Consider the following 18,728-nt stretch of genomic DNA (forward strand, 5'->3'; position numbering starts at 1 on the left):
TTTAAGTATGTTCCTTCTATCCCGACTTTCTCAAGAGTTTTTATTAAGAAAGGGTGCTGGATTTTGTCAAAGGCCTTTTCTGCATCGATTGACAGGATCATATGGTTTTTCTCTTTTTTTTTTGTTAATGTGATGTATCACGTTGATTGATTTGCGAATGTTGAACCAGCCCTGCATCCCAGGAATGAATCCCACTTGATCATGGTGAATAATTCTTTTTATATGCCGTTGAATTCGATTTGCTAATATCTTATTGAGAATTTTTGCATCCATATTCATCAGGGATATTGGCCTGTAGTTCTCTTTTTTTACTGGGTCTCTGTCTGGTTTAGGAATCAAGTAATACTGGCTTCATAGAATGAGTCTGGAAGTTTTCCTTCCCTTTCTATTTCTTGGAATAGCTTGAGAAGGATAGGTATTATCTCTGCTTTAAACGTCTGGTAGAACTCCCCTGGGAAGCCATCTGGTCCTGGACTCTTATTTGTTGGGAGATTTTTGATAACCGATTCAATTTCTTCGCTGGTGATGGGTCTGTTCAAGCTTTCTATTTCCTCCTGATTGAGTTTTGGAAGAGTGTGGGTGTTCAGGAATTTGTCCATTTCTTCCAGGTTGTCCAATTTGTTGGCATATAATTTTTCATAGTATTCCCTGATAATTGTTTGTATCTCTGAGGGATTGGTTGTGATAATTCCATTTTCATTCATGATTTTATCTATTTGGGTCATCTCCCTTTTCTTTTTGAGAAGCCTGGCTAGAGGTTTGTCAATTTTGTTTATTTTTTCAAAAAACCAACTCTTGGTTTCGTTTATCTGCTCTACAGTTTTTTTAGATTCTATATTGTTTATTTCTGCTCTGATCTTTATGATTTCTCTTCTTCTGCTGGGTTTAGGCTGCCTTTGCTGTTCTGCTTCTATTTCCTTTAGGTGTGCTGTTAGATTTTGTATTTGGGATTTTTCTTGTTTCTTGAGATAGGCCTGGATTGCAATGTATTTTCCTCTCAGGACTGCCTTCGCTGCATCCCAAAGCGTTTGGATTGTTGTATTTTCATTTTCGTTTGTTTCCATATATTTTTTAATTTCTTCTCTAATTGCCTGGTTGACCCACTCATTCGTTAGTAGGGTGTTCTTTAACCTCCATGCTTTTGGAGGTTTTCCAGACTTTTTTCTGTGGTTGATTTCAAGCTTCATAGCATTGTGGTCTGAAAGTATGCATGGTGTGATTTCAATTCTTGTAAACTTATGAAGGGCTGTTTTGTGACCCAGTATATGATCTATCTTGGAGAATGTTCCATGTGCACTCGAGAAGAAAGTATATTCTGTTGCTTTGGGATGCAGAGTTCTAAATATATCTGTCAAGTCCATCTGATCCAATGTCTCATTCAGGGCCCTTGTTTCTTTATTGACCATGTGTCTAGATGATCTATCCATTTCTGTAAGTGGGGTGTTCAAGTCCCCTGCAATTACCACATTCTTATCAATAAGGTTGCTTATGTTTATGAGTAATTGTTTTATATATTTGGGCGCTCCGGTATTCGGCGCATAGACATTTATAATTGTTAGCTCTTCCTGATGGATAGACCCTGTCACTATTATATAATGTCCTTCTTCATCTCTTGTTACAGCCTTTAAAGTCTAGTTTGTCTGATAGAAGTATGGCTACTCCAGCTTTCTTTTGGCTTCCAGTAGCATGATAAATAGATCTCCATCCCCTCACTCTCAATCTAAAGGTGTCCTCAGGTCTAAAATGAGTCTCTTGTAGACAGCAAATAGATGGGTCTTGTTTTTTTATCCATTCTGATACCCTATGTCTTTTGGTTGGCGCATTTAATCCATTTACATTCAGTGTTATTATAGAAAGGTATGGGTTTAGAGTCATTGTGATGTCTGTATGTTTTATGCTTGTAGTGATGTCTCTGGTACTTTGTCTCACAGGGTCCCCCTTAGGATCTCTTGTAGGGCTGGTTTAGTGGTGACAAATTCCTTCAGTTTTTGTTTGTTTGGGAAGACCTTTATCTCTCCTTCTATTCTAAATGACAGACTTGCTGGATAAAGGATTCTCGGCTGCATATTTTTTCTGTCTAGCACACTGAAAATCTCGTGCCAATTCTTTCTGGCCTGCCAAGTTTCAAAAGAGAGATCAGTCACGAGTCTTATAGGTCTCCCTTTATATGTGAGGGCACGTTTACCCCTTGCTGCTTTCAGAATTTTCTCTTTATCCTTGTATTTTGCCAGTTTCACTATGTCGTGCAGAAGATCGATTCAAGTTCCGTCTGAAGGGAGTTCTCTGTGCCTCTTGGATTTCAATGCCTTTTTCCTTCCCCAGTTCAGGGAAGTTCTCAGCTATTATTTCTTCAAGTACCCCTTCAGCACCTTTCCCTCTCTCTTCCTCCTCTGGGATACCAATTATGCGTAGATTATTTCTTTTTAGTGTATCACTTAGTTCTCTAATTTTCCCCTCATACTCCTGGATTTTTTTATCTCTCTTTTTCTCAGCTTCCTCTTTTTCCATAACTTTATCTTCTAGTTCACCTATTCTCTCCTCTGCCTCTTCAATCCGAGCCGTGGTGGTTTCCATTTTGTTATGCATTTCGTTTAAAGCGTTTTTCAGCTCCTCGTGACTGTTCCTTAGTCCCTTGATCTCTGTAGCAAGAGATTCTCTGCTGTCAGCTATACTGTTTTCAAGCCCAGCGATTAATTTTATGACTATTATTCTAAATTCACTTTCTGTTATATTATTTAAATCCTTTTTGATCAGCTCATTAGCTGTTGTTATTTCCTGGAGATTCTTCTGAGGGGAATTCTTCCGCTTGGTCATTTTGGATAGTCCCTGGCGTGGTGAGGACCTGCAGGGCACTTCCCCTGTGCTGTGGTGTATAACTGGAGTTGGTGGGCGGAGCCGCAGTCAGACCTGATGTCTGCCCCCAGCCCACCGCTGGGGCCACAGTCAGACTGGTGCGTGCCTTCTCTTCCCCTCTCCTAGGGGCGGGATTCACTGTGGGGTGGGGTGGCCTGTCTGGGCTACTTGCACACTGCCAGGCTTGTGATGCTGGGGATCTGGCGTCTTAGCTGGGGTGGGTAGGCAAGGTGCACAGGGGCAGGAGGGGCAGGCTTAGCTTGCTTCTCCTTAGGTGATCCTCTTCAGGAGGGGCCCTGTGGCAGCAGGAGGGAGTCAGATCCGCTGCCGGAGGTTTGGCTCCGCAGAAGCGCAGAGTTGGGTGTTTGCACCGAGCGAGCAAGTTCCCTGGCAGGAACTGGTTCTCTTTGGGATTTTGGCTGGGGGATGGGCGGGGGAGATGGCGCTGGCGAGCGCCTTTGTTCCCCACCAAACGGAGCTCTGTCGTCCGGGGGCTCAGCAGCTCTCCTTCCCTTTGTCCTCCAGCCTTCCCGCTTTCTGAGCAGAGCTGTTAACTTATGACCTCCCAGACGCTAAGTCGCGCTTGCTGTCGGAACACAGTCCGTCAGGCCCCTCCGCTTTTTGCAAGCCAGACTCGGGGGCTCTGCTTGGCCGGCGAGCCGCCCCTCCACCCCGGCTCCCTCCCGCCAGTCCGTGGAGCGCGCACCGCCTCGCCGCCCTTTCTACCCTCTTCCGTGGGCCTCTCGTCTGCGCTTGGCTCCGGCGACTCCGTTCTGGTAATCCTCTGGTGGTTTTCTGGGTTATTTAGGCAGGTGTAGGTGGAATCTAAGTGATCAGCAGGACGCGCGGTAAGCCCAGCGTCCTCCTACGCCGCCATCTTCCCTCTCCCACTCCAGAAATAACTTTAAAATACAGTAAAATATAAACAAAAGGAAATGATACATGAGAAGCATCTCCCTTAGGTAGAAGAGGAAGAACAAAGAATGACAAAATGGCAGCAGAAATCCAACCATGTCAACAACATTAAGTATAAATTAAACATTTTTTTTTAAAGATTTTATTAAGTAATCCCTACACCTAATGTGGGGCTTGAACTTACAACCCCGAGATCAAGAGTCATACACTCAGGGTGCCTGGGTGGCTCAGTTGGTTAAGCATTGAACTCTTGGTTTTGGCTCAGGTCATGATTTCATGGTTGTGGGATTGAGCCCCGAGTCGGGATCTGTGCTGGCAGTATGGAGCCTGCTTGGGATTCTCTCTCTCTCCCTCTTTCTCTGCCTCTCCCTCACTCATGCTCACTCATGCTCTCTCCCCCGCTCTCAATAAGTAACTAAAAAAAAAAAAAAAGTCATACGCTCAACCAACTGAGCCAGCCAGGTGTCTGTCCTTCATTAAACATTCCTATCACAAGGCAGAGTTTGTCATATTGGATAAAAATGCCCGATACAACTCTATGTTCTCTATAAGTAAGTTTCAAACACATAGATAAGCTGAAAATAAAAAGATGGAAAAAGATCTACCATGCAAATGGTATTCGAAAGCTGGAGTAACCACACTGATTGTCATGGACTGAACTGTGTCCTCCCCAAATTCATATGAAGATCCCACCCTCAATATGATTATATTTGTAGATAGGGCTTTAAAGAGGAAATTAAGATTAAATGAGGTCAGGGGCGCCTGAGTGGCTCAGTTGGTTGAGCGTCCTACTTCGGCTCAGGTCATGATCTCGCAGTTCATGAATTCGAGCCCCATGTGGGGCTCTGCTCTGACAGCTCGGAACCTGGAGCCTGCTTCCCTCTCTCTGCCCCTTTCCCGCTCATGCTCTGTCTCTCAAAAATGAATAAACGTTAAAAAAATTCTTTTTAATAAAAAAAAGATTAAATGAGGTCACAAGAGTGGGGCCCTAATTCAGTAAGACTGGATTCCTTAATAAGAGGAAGAGAAACCAGGGAGACCTGCACACAAAGAAAAAGCCATGGCAGGATTGTCAGGCAGCTGGCTGCAATCAAGGGGAAAGGCCTCAGGAGAAAACTATCCCTAAACATCAGAGCTAAAACTATAAAACTCTTAAGAAAACATAGGAGTAAAGCTTCATGGCACTGGACTTGGCAATGATTCCTTGAACATGATACCCACAAGCACAAGTGACAAAAAGAAAAAAAAATAAATTTGACTATATCAAAATTAAAAACTTCTATGCATCAAAGGACACTATCAAGAGAGTGTAAAGGCAATCCATAGAATGGGAGAAAATATCTACAATCATATACTGGTAAGGGGTTAATACCTAGAATATGCCAAGAACCCTTACAACTCAACACCAACAAAAAACCAAACAGCCCAATTAAAAAATGAGCCAAGGACTTAGACATTTCTCCAAAGACAACAACCAATGCCCACTAAGCACATGAAAAGATGCTCAACATCACTAGTCATCAGAGAAATGCAAATCAAACTGCAATTAGATACCACCTCACACTCATTAGGATGGCCCATATTAAAAAATAAAAAAAAAAAAAAGGAAAATAAGTGCTGGTGAGGATGTGGAAAAAGTGAAATTGGAGCCCTCCCCCCGCCATTACTGCTGGTGTGAATATACAACGGGGCAGCTGCTTTGGAAAACAGCATGAAAATCCCTCAAAAAATCAAAAATAGAACTACCACATCATTGAACAATTCCACTATGAGGTCTATATCCAAAAGAACTGAAAGCAGTATCTTGAAGAGATATTTGCATATCCGTGTTCATTGCAGCATTATTCACAAAAGCCAAGAGGTGAAAGCAATCCAAATGTAAACTGAGGAATAAATGCATAAAGAAATGTGGCATATACATAAAAGGTAACATTATTCAGCCTTCAAAAAAAATTCCGGGCACATGCTACAGCATGGATGAATCTTGGGGATATCAGATGAAATGACATAAGGCAAATACTCTAAGATTCCACTTAGAGGTATCTAAAGTGGTCACACTCATAGAGACAAAAAGTACAAGAGTGGTTGCCAGGGGCTAGGGGTAGACGTAATAGGCAGTTGCTTAATGGGTATAGCTGCAGTTTTGCAAGATGAAAAAATTCTAGAGATCTGTTGCACAACAAAGTGACTACAGTTCAAGCTAATGCACACTTAAAAATGGTTAAAATAGTAAATTTTATGTGCTTTACTATAATTAAAAATTTTCAGAAAGGAAAAAAATTCTGACACATACTGTAACATGAATGAATCTTGAGGACATTATGCTAAGTGAAATAAGCCAGTCACGAAAGGACAAATATTGTCTGATTCTACTTAACTTAGCTGAGGTACCTGGCAAGGTCAAATTCAGAGACAGAAAGTAGAATGGTGGCTGGCAGGGGCTGGGAATAGAAAGGAAAGGAATAAGTGATTAATGGGTACAGAGTTTTAGTATGGGAAGATAAAGAGAGTTCTGGAGATAGATGGTGCTGATGGCTGCAATATAATACAGATGTATTTAATGGCCCTGAACTGCACACTGAAGAAAAATTAAGAAACTGATAGTTGCAAACACTTATATTAGAAAAAAGATCTCAAATCAATACTCTAAGCTTCTACCTTAAGAAACTATAAAGGAGGGTGCCTAGGTAGCTCAGTTGGTCAAGCATCTGACTCTTGATTTTGGTTCAGGTCATGACCTCAGTTCTTGAGCTCGAGCCCTGCACCAGGCTCCGTGCTGACAGTGTGAAGCCTGCTTGGGATTCTCTCTCCCCCTTTCCCGCTCATGTGCGTGCATACTTGCTCTCTCCCTCCCTCTCAAATAAACTTAAGAAAAAAAACTACAAAGCAAACAGTCTGCTTTATAGCAGTCACACAGTGAATGCTCATTAGCTTGTGTTGATATGGGCCTCATAAAGATAAGCTTTAAGCAGACATTTACAGAAGAAACAAAAGTTATACAACAAGGAGAGGCACAACACAGCAAGAGCTAATGGATTCCACAGAAGTTAAAGAGCAAGAAATTTTAAAAGGGCAGGGGGAGCACTTATTTGTGAGATAAAAGGCTCAACTAAGGAAAAAGCTTGGTAGTAAGTAGATGAGTCTATAGGGGGAACAGAAGACAATGGCCAGGATTGCACTGAAAGAAAAAACAAAAAGATTACACACACCAGATTAGAGAGAGGTTCCCTGGCCCTCTGGTCTAATGTGAAGGGAGGAAGGGGTGTGAGGACAATTAAGGGCTGGCTGTGTAATCAGGCTGTACTGCTGGGGAATGTGACAAGTGATTGCCACAACATATTGACAACCCTCAAGGATTTCAAGTAGGAAAGAAGAAAGCATGTCTAGGCTCCAGTCTTAGACTAATACCTAAGAGGAGAAACTCACTTTTTCTCCTGGTTGGTAAAGTATAACAGTGAACACAGAGGACCTAAGAATCCCAATTTTGACACAGGCTTAAATTTTAACACCAGAAAAACTTCCATTATCTCGATTTGCCCATGTATAAGTACATATATACATGTACACACACATGCATATATGTGTGTGAATATACACACATACACACAAAAAAAACATGACAGGCTCTTTATGTTTTCAGACCACTGCTATCTCATCCCACAATATGTGAAATAAACAAGGGTTCATTATTTTTTTTTTAAAGAGATTCCACAATTTTACTTGTTCTCAAATAAAAATACACACAAGTCCCCCCTACCCCAATATTTGACAAGGCAGCTTTATAAAAATAACACTTGCAACACTGACTTCATGGTGTCGGCAAAAAATGCATGTGTCATCCTACCGTGCATACTGCTTGAGTTAAGTGTTTGCATCCCTGGCGATAAATATTATGGACTGCATCAGGCCTTCAAAATAAATATTACAATTATTAGAAATATAAATAAATATTAAAGAGATAAGTGAAAACTTTTAATCTTTCAAAATTTAGAGAATAAATTTACTAAGTATCAGGATCATAATACTTACTGTTTCCTATACCACGAAAGGACTCCATGTTCTAATACCACCCAGAATAATCTCCAGCCAAAAAATCTTGAACTCTAAGGGAAAAAATGGCAAGGATTTTCCAAGCTGATAGATCCAGATTCAAATACCTGACTGATAGAAATTAAGTTATGATAATTCTATTGTAGTCTTTCATGTAGATAGTACTGATGAATATTAAAAAATAATCAAACATGGGGGCACCTGGGTCAGCTCAGTTGGTTAAGTGTCAGACTTCAGTTCAGGTCAGGATCTCACAGCTCATGGGTTCAGGCTCTGCATCGGGCTCTGTGCTGAGAGCTCAGAGCCAGAGCCTGCTTCGGATTCTGTGTCTCCCTCTCTCTCCTCCTCCCACACTTGCACTCTGTCTCCCTCTCTCTCTCAAAAATAAACATTATAAAAAAAAATGATCAAACATGAACTAAGGTAACTAGGTGCAGTAACGAAAACATACCACTACAGGGGGACAAGAAGAGAAGAAATGGCATACTGATAAGATCAATAATGAACACAGTTTATAGTTCTGACAGTATTGTCCAAGGATAATTATAGGACAATTTTCAATTGTGGACTTCAAAGACAAAGTCTAAGAATTAATTCTAATTTTATACAACATAAACATACTTGTGCATAAATACGTAAAGGGAGTGCTTGCAAATGCAAAAGAAAACACATGCTCTACGACAGTTAATTCTAGAAAATAAATGAACTCCAAAATGCAAAGAAATTTTTAGAACCAGAAAGATTTTGTATGTGTGTTCTGTGACAACTCAAACATTAAATTCCTATTAAGTCCTCCCTGTTTCAACATTCATAACAAAAACACTGCAATTCTATGATTAAACACTGTTCTGCATAAACTTGGTCACTTAAAAGTGTTCTTAGACCATCAATAAAAAGAGCAGCAATTGCTATAACAAGTGGAACCCTAACGAAAGCCAATACCACACACACACACCCACACACACACACACACACAAAATGGTTTACATTGCAAGATCCAAGAATGCTTAAATCATTTTTTCTTCTGAAATAATTAAATAATTTTTGGGGCACCTGGGTGGCTCAGTTGGTTAAGGGTCCTACTCTTGATTTTAGCTCAGGTCATGATCTTACGATTTGTGAAATGAAGCCCCTCGTCGGGCTGTGGGCTAACAGCATGAAGCCTGCTTGGGATTCTCTCTCCCCACATCTCTCTCCAGCCCCCACCCCCACGCAAGCATGGGCTCCCCACTCTCTCTCTCAAACATTAAAAAAATTTTTTTTATTAAATAAAAATGGGGCACCTGAGAATTCTTTCCAGTTCTAGAAATAAGATCATCTCAGCCTACCTTCCAAAGAGGGCCTTCATATCGTTTCAGTGCTTTGTAGATGACCTATTGAAAATATGTTTTCATTAAAAATGCCATCTATGTATTTCAGGAATTCAAAATCTTTTTCTAAAAATGATCATATGCATGTAGTCTATTACTACGTACCTTATTACCAATAAGAATGTGTTTCATTTCAGCACCCTGGGCAAGGTCAAGGGGTTTCTGATCTGTGTAAAATACAAGGAAACAAACCATCAAGAGCTTAATTGTATATAACATGGATACTTGCCATTACAGCATGAATATTCTTTCACTATTCCAACAACCACACCTGTCTCTTCTCCCCCCACATTACCCACCTGAAGTTGCCATCTCAACTCTTTCTGGCTTCCATTTTGGTAGCTAACTACTAAGCCAGCAAGATTAAGCTCAGAACACTCTGTACATGTTCTGTGATCCTTCAAGCCTTCTTATACTTTAAATCACTGAATTGGTTTCTCATGGCTACTAAAACAAAGTACCACAAACTTAACTGCTTCAAATAATACAGATTAATTCTTTTATAGTTTGGGAGATAAGAAATCCAAAATCAGTCTCACTAGGCCAAAATCAAGGTGTAGACAGGACTGCATTCCTTCTGGAGGCTCTAGGGGAGAATCCATTGCCTTGCCCCTTTTCTGGTTTCTAAATTTTGTGTTTGTTTATTTTTGAGAGAGAGAGAGAGAGAGAGAGAGAGCGCGCGAGGGAGGGAGAGAGGGAGGGAGGTGTGTGGGGGCGGGGAGGGACAAGAGAGAGGGAGACATAGAATCTGAAGCAGGCTCTAGGCTCTGAGCTGTCAGCACAGAGACTGATGCGGGGCTCCAACTCAAACCGTGAGATCATGACCTGAGCTGAAGTCACTTAACCAACTGAGCCACCCAGGCACCCCTTTTCTGGTTTCTAGAAGCCACCTATATCCCTTGATTTGTGGTCCTCCCATCTTAATTAAAAGAATTATTTATTTATTTATTTATTTTTGAGAGAGACAGAACATGAGCAGGGAAGGGGCAAAAAGAGAGGACTACACAGAATCCAAAGGCTGAGCTGTCAGCACAGAGCCCAACACAGGGCTCGAACTGTGGTCCTCCTATCTTTAAAGGGCATCACTCCAACCTCTGATTCCATCTTTACGTTTTCTTTCTCAATGTTCAGATTTTCCTTCCCCCTGCCTGTAAGGACAACTGTGATTACACAGGCCCCCATGATAATTCAGGATTATCTATCTCAAGATACTTAACTAATCGCATCTTTAGGGGGCTGTCATTCAGCCTACCACAGCCACTCTTAAGCTGCTTCACCAGAGAACAGGTAGCAGAGAGAGATCATAAGCAAAGAGTGTGATGGTCCACAGTTGAGGACAAAAGAAAAAGTGATAATGGAGAATGAAACCAGCAAGGCATTATAGTAACTTTTGCAACCTTATTCATGCAAGCACCCTATGTTTTGCCAAACAACAAAAACAGAATTTGTTAAAAGTTACTTATTGACCTTTTTTTTTTTTTTAATTTTTTTTTTCAACATTTATTTATTTTGGGGACAGAGAGAGACAGAGCATGAACGGGGGAGGGGCAGAGAGAGAGGGAGACACAGAATCGGAAACAGGCTCCAGGCTCTGAGCCATCAGCCCAGAGCCTGACGCGGGGCTCGAACTCATGGACAGCGAGATCGTGACCTGGCTGAAGTCGGACGCTTAACCAACTGCGCCACCCAGGCGCCCCAACTTATTGAGCTTTGAAGTGAGCAGGATGCTGTATGAAATAAGGTCGCTTAAAAAAAAAAAACAACAACCCAAAAACCAGTCACCTTATAACTTGCGAGTAGAAAATGGCCCTTTCAAAGTAACATACCTGACCAGAACTCTGTTTATGCAGTGAGATAATATATTCTATCAAATAACCTTTTTATAAGTACCAAACACCTGGCATGTGTTGGGCAGTTTTTTGTATGAATTTCTCCTAATAAGGGTCTATTATGCACCAATTAATATTTTAGGCACTGGGGATTCAGCAGTGAACATGACAGAAAACATGGGAGGGGGGCAGGGAAGGCACAGAAAAAGGGAAATAGTAAATTAACAACAATTACATGCCAGATAACAAACTATGCTATGCTGATACTTTATAAGTGAATGGTGTGATGGAGAATGACTAGGATACCACTTTAGACTGGAGACTGGGCAACTGATCAGGGTAGGCCTTTGTGAGGAAAAGGTATTTAAATTGAAAGGAATGATCAAGGCTTGGGAAAATATAGGGAAAGGCATTCCAGTAGATGGAACAGCTAATGCAAAGGCCCTGAGGTAGAAACAATTTAGTGGGCAAGAGAGGTAGAAAGTCAGAGAGGCAAAGAAGCGTATTACGCCAGGGCTTTGTAGGTCAGACCTTTCTGAGTCAGTACAAGGGGTATGGGTTATTATAAATATGATGAAAAGTCACTGAAGGGTTTTAAGAAAAATAGTACACTATCCAACTTATGTTTAAAACTCTATCAAAGTGTTAAATATTTAAAAGTGTAACTGGGGAAATGCAAACTTTGGCTCCTTGATGTTTTTTTTAACAACTATGTTGAGATATAATTTACATACCATATAATTCACCCATTTCAAGTGCACAATTCAGTGGTTTTCAGTATATTCAGAGCTGTGCAACCATCATGTGGTTACAGGTTTTTTTTTTTTTTTAAAGAAGCCCTTATCTTTTATAAATATACTGAAAAATTTAAGATTTTATTTTTAAGTAATCTTTATACCCAACGTGGAGCTCAGACTTACAACCCTGAGACCAAGTGTCACATACTCTACTGATTGAGCCAGCTAGGAGCCCATACACTGAAATATTCATACACAAAAATAACATAACTGGACAGTGGCCATTATTGAGAACTCCTGGAGACAGAGACACAGAGGGGGAGGGAGGGAGACATCAATTAATTCTATTATTCTATTTTTTAAGGCTTGATAATTTCCATAATAAAAACATTGTTTTTAAAGATCACCATGGCTACAGTGTGGAAAATGCCTTGTGAACATGGGCAAGAGAAAAGTAGGGATAATATGTACAAAGCAATATCAATAGTCCAGGTGAAAGATAATGGTGGTTTGGACTGCAGAGTTAGTAGCGGAAAATGTGGAGAAAAATTCACAGGTTTCAGCTTCTAGAGGTAGATTTATAGGACTAATGCGTAAAACTTGGACTGATTATATATTATTGCCTTAGTGGGGAAAAAACTTTTTAAAGTGTTAACTGAGAAATTAATAACCAGTTTAGGTTTTCTAGCTAGCATATAGGAAGAGGTCTTAAAAAAGGTCTGCCAACTGTTATTTTTATTCTATCTACAGGGCACTTTTGAGAAATTATTCCTTTAGGTGAAGAGGAGGAGAACAATGTGATTTCTTTCATGGAATTCTGCCCTAACACCAAAAATAAATTCTGAACTCCTGCCAACTAACTGAAATCCCAGCACCAAGCCTTCATTTCTAGATTCAGTGCCTAAAGTGCCTGGCAGACAGTAAGAATCAAATAAAATGAAATAGCCTCCCTACCTGGAGAAGCATAACCAGACACTTCAAAATCTCTTATCAAGCACAACAAAATAAAAAACAGAAATGATCCAATATTTACATTTGTACATGATATACATTTGTCCCTTAATGAAAACACTAAGTGTCAACATTCCTCAAAGGAATTTACACAGAATGTAATTTCGATAACATACCAATGGTATTTTTACTAGGAACCTAAAAAAATTATTTTGAATGCCATCTGGGAGAATAAACAGATACGAATGTCAAAGAAAATCCTCAAAAGAAAAGGGAAACCTTACCAGATATTAAAACATTACAAAAACAATCATTAAAAATGAGTTACTTGTGGGGCGGCTAGGTTGGTTAATCATCCAACTCTTGATTTTGGCTCAGGTAATGATCTCATGGTTCGTGGGTCTGAGCCTCATGTCAGGCTCTGCACTGGCAGCTCTGAGCCTGCTTGGGATTTTCTGTCTCCCTCTCTCTCTGCTCCCTCCTGCTCGCACTCTCACAGAAATAAACATTAAAAAAAAAACTACTGGAAAAAGAGATACTTGCAAAAAAAGAGGCAGATGAAGCAATGAAAGAAAATAGCAAACAAATTCTTAAAATGTAGGAGAAAGGTATAAAAAATGGAAAAGGAAGATTGCTTGATGAAGGATGTAAAGAAAGGTAAGTGGTCAGCAATTTGAGAGCCTCACATCCTAACACTCTCACATGGCGTTTCCTATTCAAAACCCAGCAAGCACACCAACAAATGGGGCTGGGCCTCTGGCTACTTTCCTGACCTTTCCCCTCTCCCCAACTTGCCCTGCTCTAGGCACCCGGAAAGCTTTCTTCTTCAAATATGCAAAGCACTCTCCTCTCCAATCCCAGAACTTTTACAGTTGCTTCCTTTGGTTTTCAATACTCTTCTACCAGATTTCCTCAGGGCTCGCTTCTGACTCACTGCAGCTCTGTGCTCAGGGAGGTCTTCCCTTACACCTTTTCCAAAACAACAGCCCCCTACCCCATGCCATCACTCTCTATCCCCTTCATCCTGTTTATTTTTCTGCACCTCACTGCCTGACATTATATGTGTATTTACACCTTATCTGTCTCCTCCCACTAGGATATAAGCTCCCAAAGTGTGGAAACTATCAGGTGTTGTTCACTGTTGGATCTCCAACATCTACAAATAGTTCTTGGCACAGAGTAGAGGCTCAGCATTTTTGCTTAATGAATGAATGTGATTACAGATAAGCTAGCAGAAAACAGACTCAACTATTTACTAAATCTCTAAGGCTAGAAGTGTTCAAAGAAACCAAAGAAGAGGATCAATAAATTTGAATAAAAATGGAAAACATCTTAAAAAAAAAAACTGGGAAAATTTAGTCTTAGAAAATATAGAGATAGATAATCATCCATATTGTGGAGTTTGGGGTGGTAAGCTGTCTGAGCACTGCCCCTTCCACACCCCAAGGGGAAGGCCCTAGCAGCCATGTTTGTACCATAATGCCCCGCCCCCAGAGTTCCAGCTGACTGTATCAGAGGCAGATGTCTAACACAGCGGGTGCCATCAAATTATCTCCCACTGGAATTTAAAGCTGAGCTTAGGAGATCCTTGTCTACCGAACAGAGTTCAGCGCTGCCATCTTCTAGCATGCATGCTGGAAAATGGATCTGCTAAGAGGCAGAAATGAGACCAAGCAATGAGAAGGATACACACACAATGAGTGGCAATCTTCTTGGTTCCTGACAGCTTCCTGGTTCCTGATTCCATCCCTTCTGATGCCTGCTTTTCAATACCATGAGACACTTCTGTATTTACACTGATATTAATAATGTATGAACTTTCTTTTATTTACACTCTTGAGTTGGTATTAAACTTTATTTTTATTTTTTTAAATCTTTGAGAGTGAGCATGTATGAGTGGGGGAAGGACAGAAAGAGAGACAGAAAGAATCCCAAGAAGGCTCTGAATTGTCAGCGCAGAGTCCAGATGTAGGGCTCAATCCCATGAGACATGAGATTAGGACCTGAGCCAAAATCAAGAGCTGGATGCTAAACCAACTGAGCCACCCAGGTGCCACTATTTTAAACTTAAAAAAAAAAAAAAAAAAAAAAAGCCTAGTCTACCAGAGAATAACAGCTAAAAGGTAAATCTTTGTGGATTTTTGGGTCATAGGTGATTACACTTTGTTGGTGCCTTCATCTTCCTCATTTCGAACATAAACAAGCATTAGTTTTGCAGTTAAAAAAAACTGTTCTAATGTAGGTACTGAAAATAAATTAGAAAGTTATATAATATGCCAAAGAAACAGAGGTTGTATTTTAGTCATTTATGTTTTTCCTATTTTTAAAACTTTCTATAATGCAGACAATATCACCCTTATGACTGAAATACTTTTTCAGAAGGCTCCATCTTGACTTTTATCAAGGACACTTTAACACTTGGTTACTAATAAAACAACAGGATAAAAGTGTATTTAAACACCAACAATTAAATTTTTCATGTTTACAGGGATATTTCCTCAGTTTAGACTGATATTTGCATGGGACTGTTAATTCTAGTTACATTGGAATGCTTTTTGAATCTAAATTTTGAAGGAAGAATCATTATAAACCACCACATAAAAACTATTCAAGTCTTTGGGAAGTTGGTAGAGACAGTAGGAATGGTACCATTAATATCAATTTTTGTTTTTTTCTTATTCTTTTAGCACTTTTTAGAATTATTCTGCTTAATTCCCAGCTAGGAAAATAACTTTGGTTTGTAACTAGTAATTAGCAGATAAAATTTAAATTCTGTACTGTAGTTGTTCCCATTGCTCTGTAGTTCATAGAGCCTAGTAGGGAAGTCCTTTCCATATATCTGTACCTACCGTCCATTACTTTTAAAAGCTGATCTTTCAGAAAAAGCCTGAAAAGACCACAAATACATGGAGGTTAAACAACGTGCTACTAAACAATGAATGGGTAAAACAGGAAATCAAAGCAATTTAAAAATACTTGGAAAAAAATGAAAATGAAAACACAATGGTCCAAAACCTTGGGGATGAAGCAAAAGTGGTCCTAAGAGGGAAGTATATAACAATACAGGCCTACCTCAAATAGACAACCTAACCTTACACCTAAAGGAGAAAAAGAACAAATTAAGCCAAAGTCAGCAGAAGGAAGGAAATAATACAGATTAGAGCTGAAATAAATGAGAGATTTTTTAAAAATTTTTAATGTTTTATTTTTTGAGAGACAGAGTGTGTGAGCAGAGGAGGGACAGAGAGAGGGAGACACAGAATCCAAAGCAGGCTCTGGGCTCTGAGCTGTCATCACAAAGCCTGAAGTGGGGCTTGAACCCACAAATGCAAGATCATGACCTGAACCAAAGTCGGACGCTCAACCGACTGAGCCACACAGGCACCCCTAGGAATTAAGAAAAAAAAGAAAAGAAATTAAAAAAAAAAAAAAGAAAAAAAATGAATGAAATCAGAGCCAGTTCTCTGAAAAGAAATTAATAAAACAGATAAACATCTAGCCAGACTTATCAAAAAGAGAAAGGACCCAAATAAATAAACACAAATGAAAGAGGAGAAATACACAGAAATACAGTTACAACAGAATATTCTGAAGAACTATAGGCCAACAAATGGAACAACCTAGAAGAAATGGATAAATGCCTAAAAATATATAAATTACCAAAACTGAAACAGTAAGATACAGAAAACTTGAACAGACTGATTACCAGCAAAGAAATTCAATCAGTAATCAAAAACCTCCCAAGAAACAAAAGTCCAGGACCAGATAGCCTCACAGGCAAATTCTATCAAACCCTTAAAGAGGAGTTACTATTTATTCTTCTCAAACTATTCGAAAAAGTAGAAAAGGAAGGAAAATTTCCAAATTCATTCTACAAGGCCAGCATTACCCTGATACCACAACCAGATAAAGACACCACTAAAAGAGAACTATGAGCCAATATCCCTGATGGACATAGATGCAAAAATGCTCAGTAAAATACTCGCAAAGCAAATCCAATAACACTTTAAAAAAAATCATTCATGGGGCACCTGGGTGGCTCAGTTGGTTAAGTGTCTGACTCCAACTCAGGTCATGAACTCACAGTTTGTGAGTTCAAGCCCCGCGCTAGGCTCTATTCTGACAACTCAGAGCCTGGAGCCTGCTTCCAATTCTGTGTCTCTCTCTCTCTGCCCCTCTCCTGCTCGCACTCTCTGTCTCTCTCTCAAAAATAAACATTAAAAAAATAATTTTAAAAAATCATTCACCATCAAGTGAGATTTACTCCCAGGATGCAAGGGTGGTTCAATATTCACAAATCAATCAACATGATAAATCACATTAATAATACATGTAAAGAACCATATGATCCTCTCAATAGACGCAAAAAGAGCATTTGACAAAGTACAGCATCCATTCATGATAAAAACCTTCAACAAAGTAGGTTTAGAGGGAACATACCTCAACATAAGAAAGGCTGTATATGAAAACCCACAGCTCACATCATCCTAAATGGGGAAAAACTGAGAGGTTCCCCGCTAAGGTCAGGAACAAGACAAGGATATCTATCCACTCTCATCACTTTTATTCACATACTCCAGAAAGTCCCAGTCACAGTATTTAGACAACAAAAGGAAATAAGAGGCATCCAAATCAGGAAGGAAGAAGTAAAACTTTCACTATTTGCAGATGACATAATACTATATATAGAAAACCCTAAAGACTCTACCAAAGAACTATCAGAACTGATACACAAATTCAGTAAAGTCACAGGATACAAAATAAATATACAGAAATTTGATACACTTCTATACACCAATAATGAAGCAGCAGAAAGAGAAATTAAGCAATCAATCCCATTTACAATTTCACCAAAAGCAGTAAATACCTAGCAATAAACCTAACTAAAGAGGTGAAAGACCCGTACTCTAAAAACTACAAAATGCTGATGAAAGAAACTGAAGAAGACACCAAGAAACCAGAAAATATTCCATGCTCATGGATTGGAAGAACAAGTATCATTAAAATGTCTATACTACCCAAAGCAATCTATATATTTAACACAATCCTTATCAAAATACCAACAGCATTTTTCACAAAGCTAGACCAAGTAATCCTAAAATCTGATGGAACCACAAAAGACCTCATATGGCCAAAGTGACCTTGAAAATGAAAAGGCTGGAAGCATCACAATTCTGGACTTCAAGTTACAAAGCTGTAGTGATCAAAACTGTAGAGTATTGCACAAAACAACAGACACACAGATCAAGAGAACAGAACAGAAAACCCAGAAACGAAGCCACAATTATATGGTTAATTAATCTTTGACAAAGGAGGAAAGGATATACAATGGGAAAAAGAATGTCTCTTCAACAAATGGTGTTGGGAAAACTGGAGAGCAACCTACAAAATAATGAAACTAGACCACTTTCATACACCGTACACAAAAATAAACTCAAAATAGATTAAAGACCTAAAGACCTGAAACCATAAAAACTCTAGAACACAGGCAGTAACTTATTTGACATTGGCCATACCAATTCCTTTTTAGATAGGTCTCCTGAGACAAGGGAGACAGAAGCAAAAATAAGCTATTAGGACTTCATCAAAGTGAGAGGCTTCTGAACAGCAAAGGAAATAATCAACAAAACTAAAAGGCAGGGCACTTGGGTGATGCAGTTGGTTAAGCATCCAACTCTTGATTTTGGCTCCGGTCATGATGTCACGGTTCATGAGTTTGAGCTTCACAATGGGCTCTGCGCTGGTAGCATGGGGCCTGCTTCGGATTCTTTCTCTGCCCCTCCCCTGTTTGCATGCTTGCTCTCCCTCCCTCTCCCTGTCCCTCTCAAATAAACATTTAAAAAAAAAACCCAAAAGACAATCTACAGAATGGGAAAAGATATCTGCAAACGACATACCTGATAAAGGTTTAGTAAATATATAAGCAGCCAAAAAACAAGTAATCCAATTTAAAAATGGTCAGAAGATGTGAACAGACATATCTCCAAAAAAGACATCCAGATGGCCAACAGACACATGAAAAG

The 18,728-nt window shown here is 39.6% G+C and overlaps 2 protein-coding genes across 8 annotated transcripts in view; one reads left to right on the plus strand and one right to left on the minus strand.

Moving 5' to 3' along the window:
• OSBPL1A (oxysterol binding protein like 1A) overlaps nt 1-18,728 on the minus strand; it is a 277,900-nt gene that overhangs the window by 164,008 nt on the left and 95,164 nt on the right. For all 4 annotated transcript variants that reach the window (XM_086682632.1, XM_025931211.2, XM_086682634.1 and 1 more), the window contains 4 exons: nt 9,294-9,355; nt 9,147-9,191; nt 7,798-7,871; nt 7,613-7,676 (listed from right to left, as the gene is read on the minus strand). In XM_086682632.1, coding sequence (XP_086538758.1) covers nt 7,613-7,676; nt 7,798-7,871; nt 9,147-9,191; nt 9,294-9,355 — 245 coding nt within the window. The remainder of the gene's footprint in view (nt 1-7,612; nt 7,677-7,797; nt 7,872-9,146; nt 9,192-9,293; nt 9,356-18,728) is intronic.
• LOC147575550 (uncharacterized) overlaps nt 1-18,728 on the plus strand; it is an 80,443-nt gene that overhangs the window by 31,147 nt on the left and 30,568 nt on the right. For 2 of the 4 annotated variants that reach the window (XR_015242498.1, XM_086682648.1), the window contains one exon: nt 12,505-13,777. The exons of the other annotated variants lie outside the window; for them this stretch is intronic. Coding sequence is in view for 1 of the 2 variants with exons in the window: in XM_086682648.1 (XP_086538774.1) it covers nt 12,505-12,535 (31 nt within the window). In the remaining variant the exon portion in view is untranslated. Of the gene's footprint in view, nt 1-12,504; nt 13,778-18,728 lie in introns of those variants that run through there. 4 annotated transcript variants of the gene reach the window in all.

Source organism: Puma concolor, chromosome D3 (genome assembly GCF_028749965.1).
Source record: "Puma concolor isolate L17-30 chromosome D3, mPumCon1.1.hap2, whole genome shotgun sequence".
Lineage (NCBI taxonomy): Eukaryota > Metazoa > Chordata > Mammalia > Carnivora > Felidae > Puma > Puma concolor.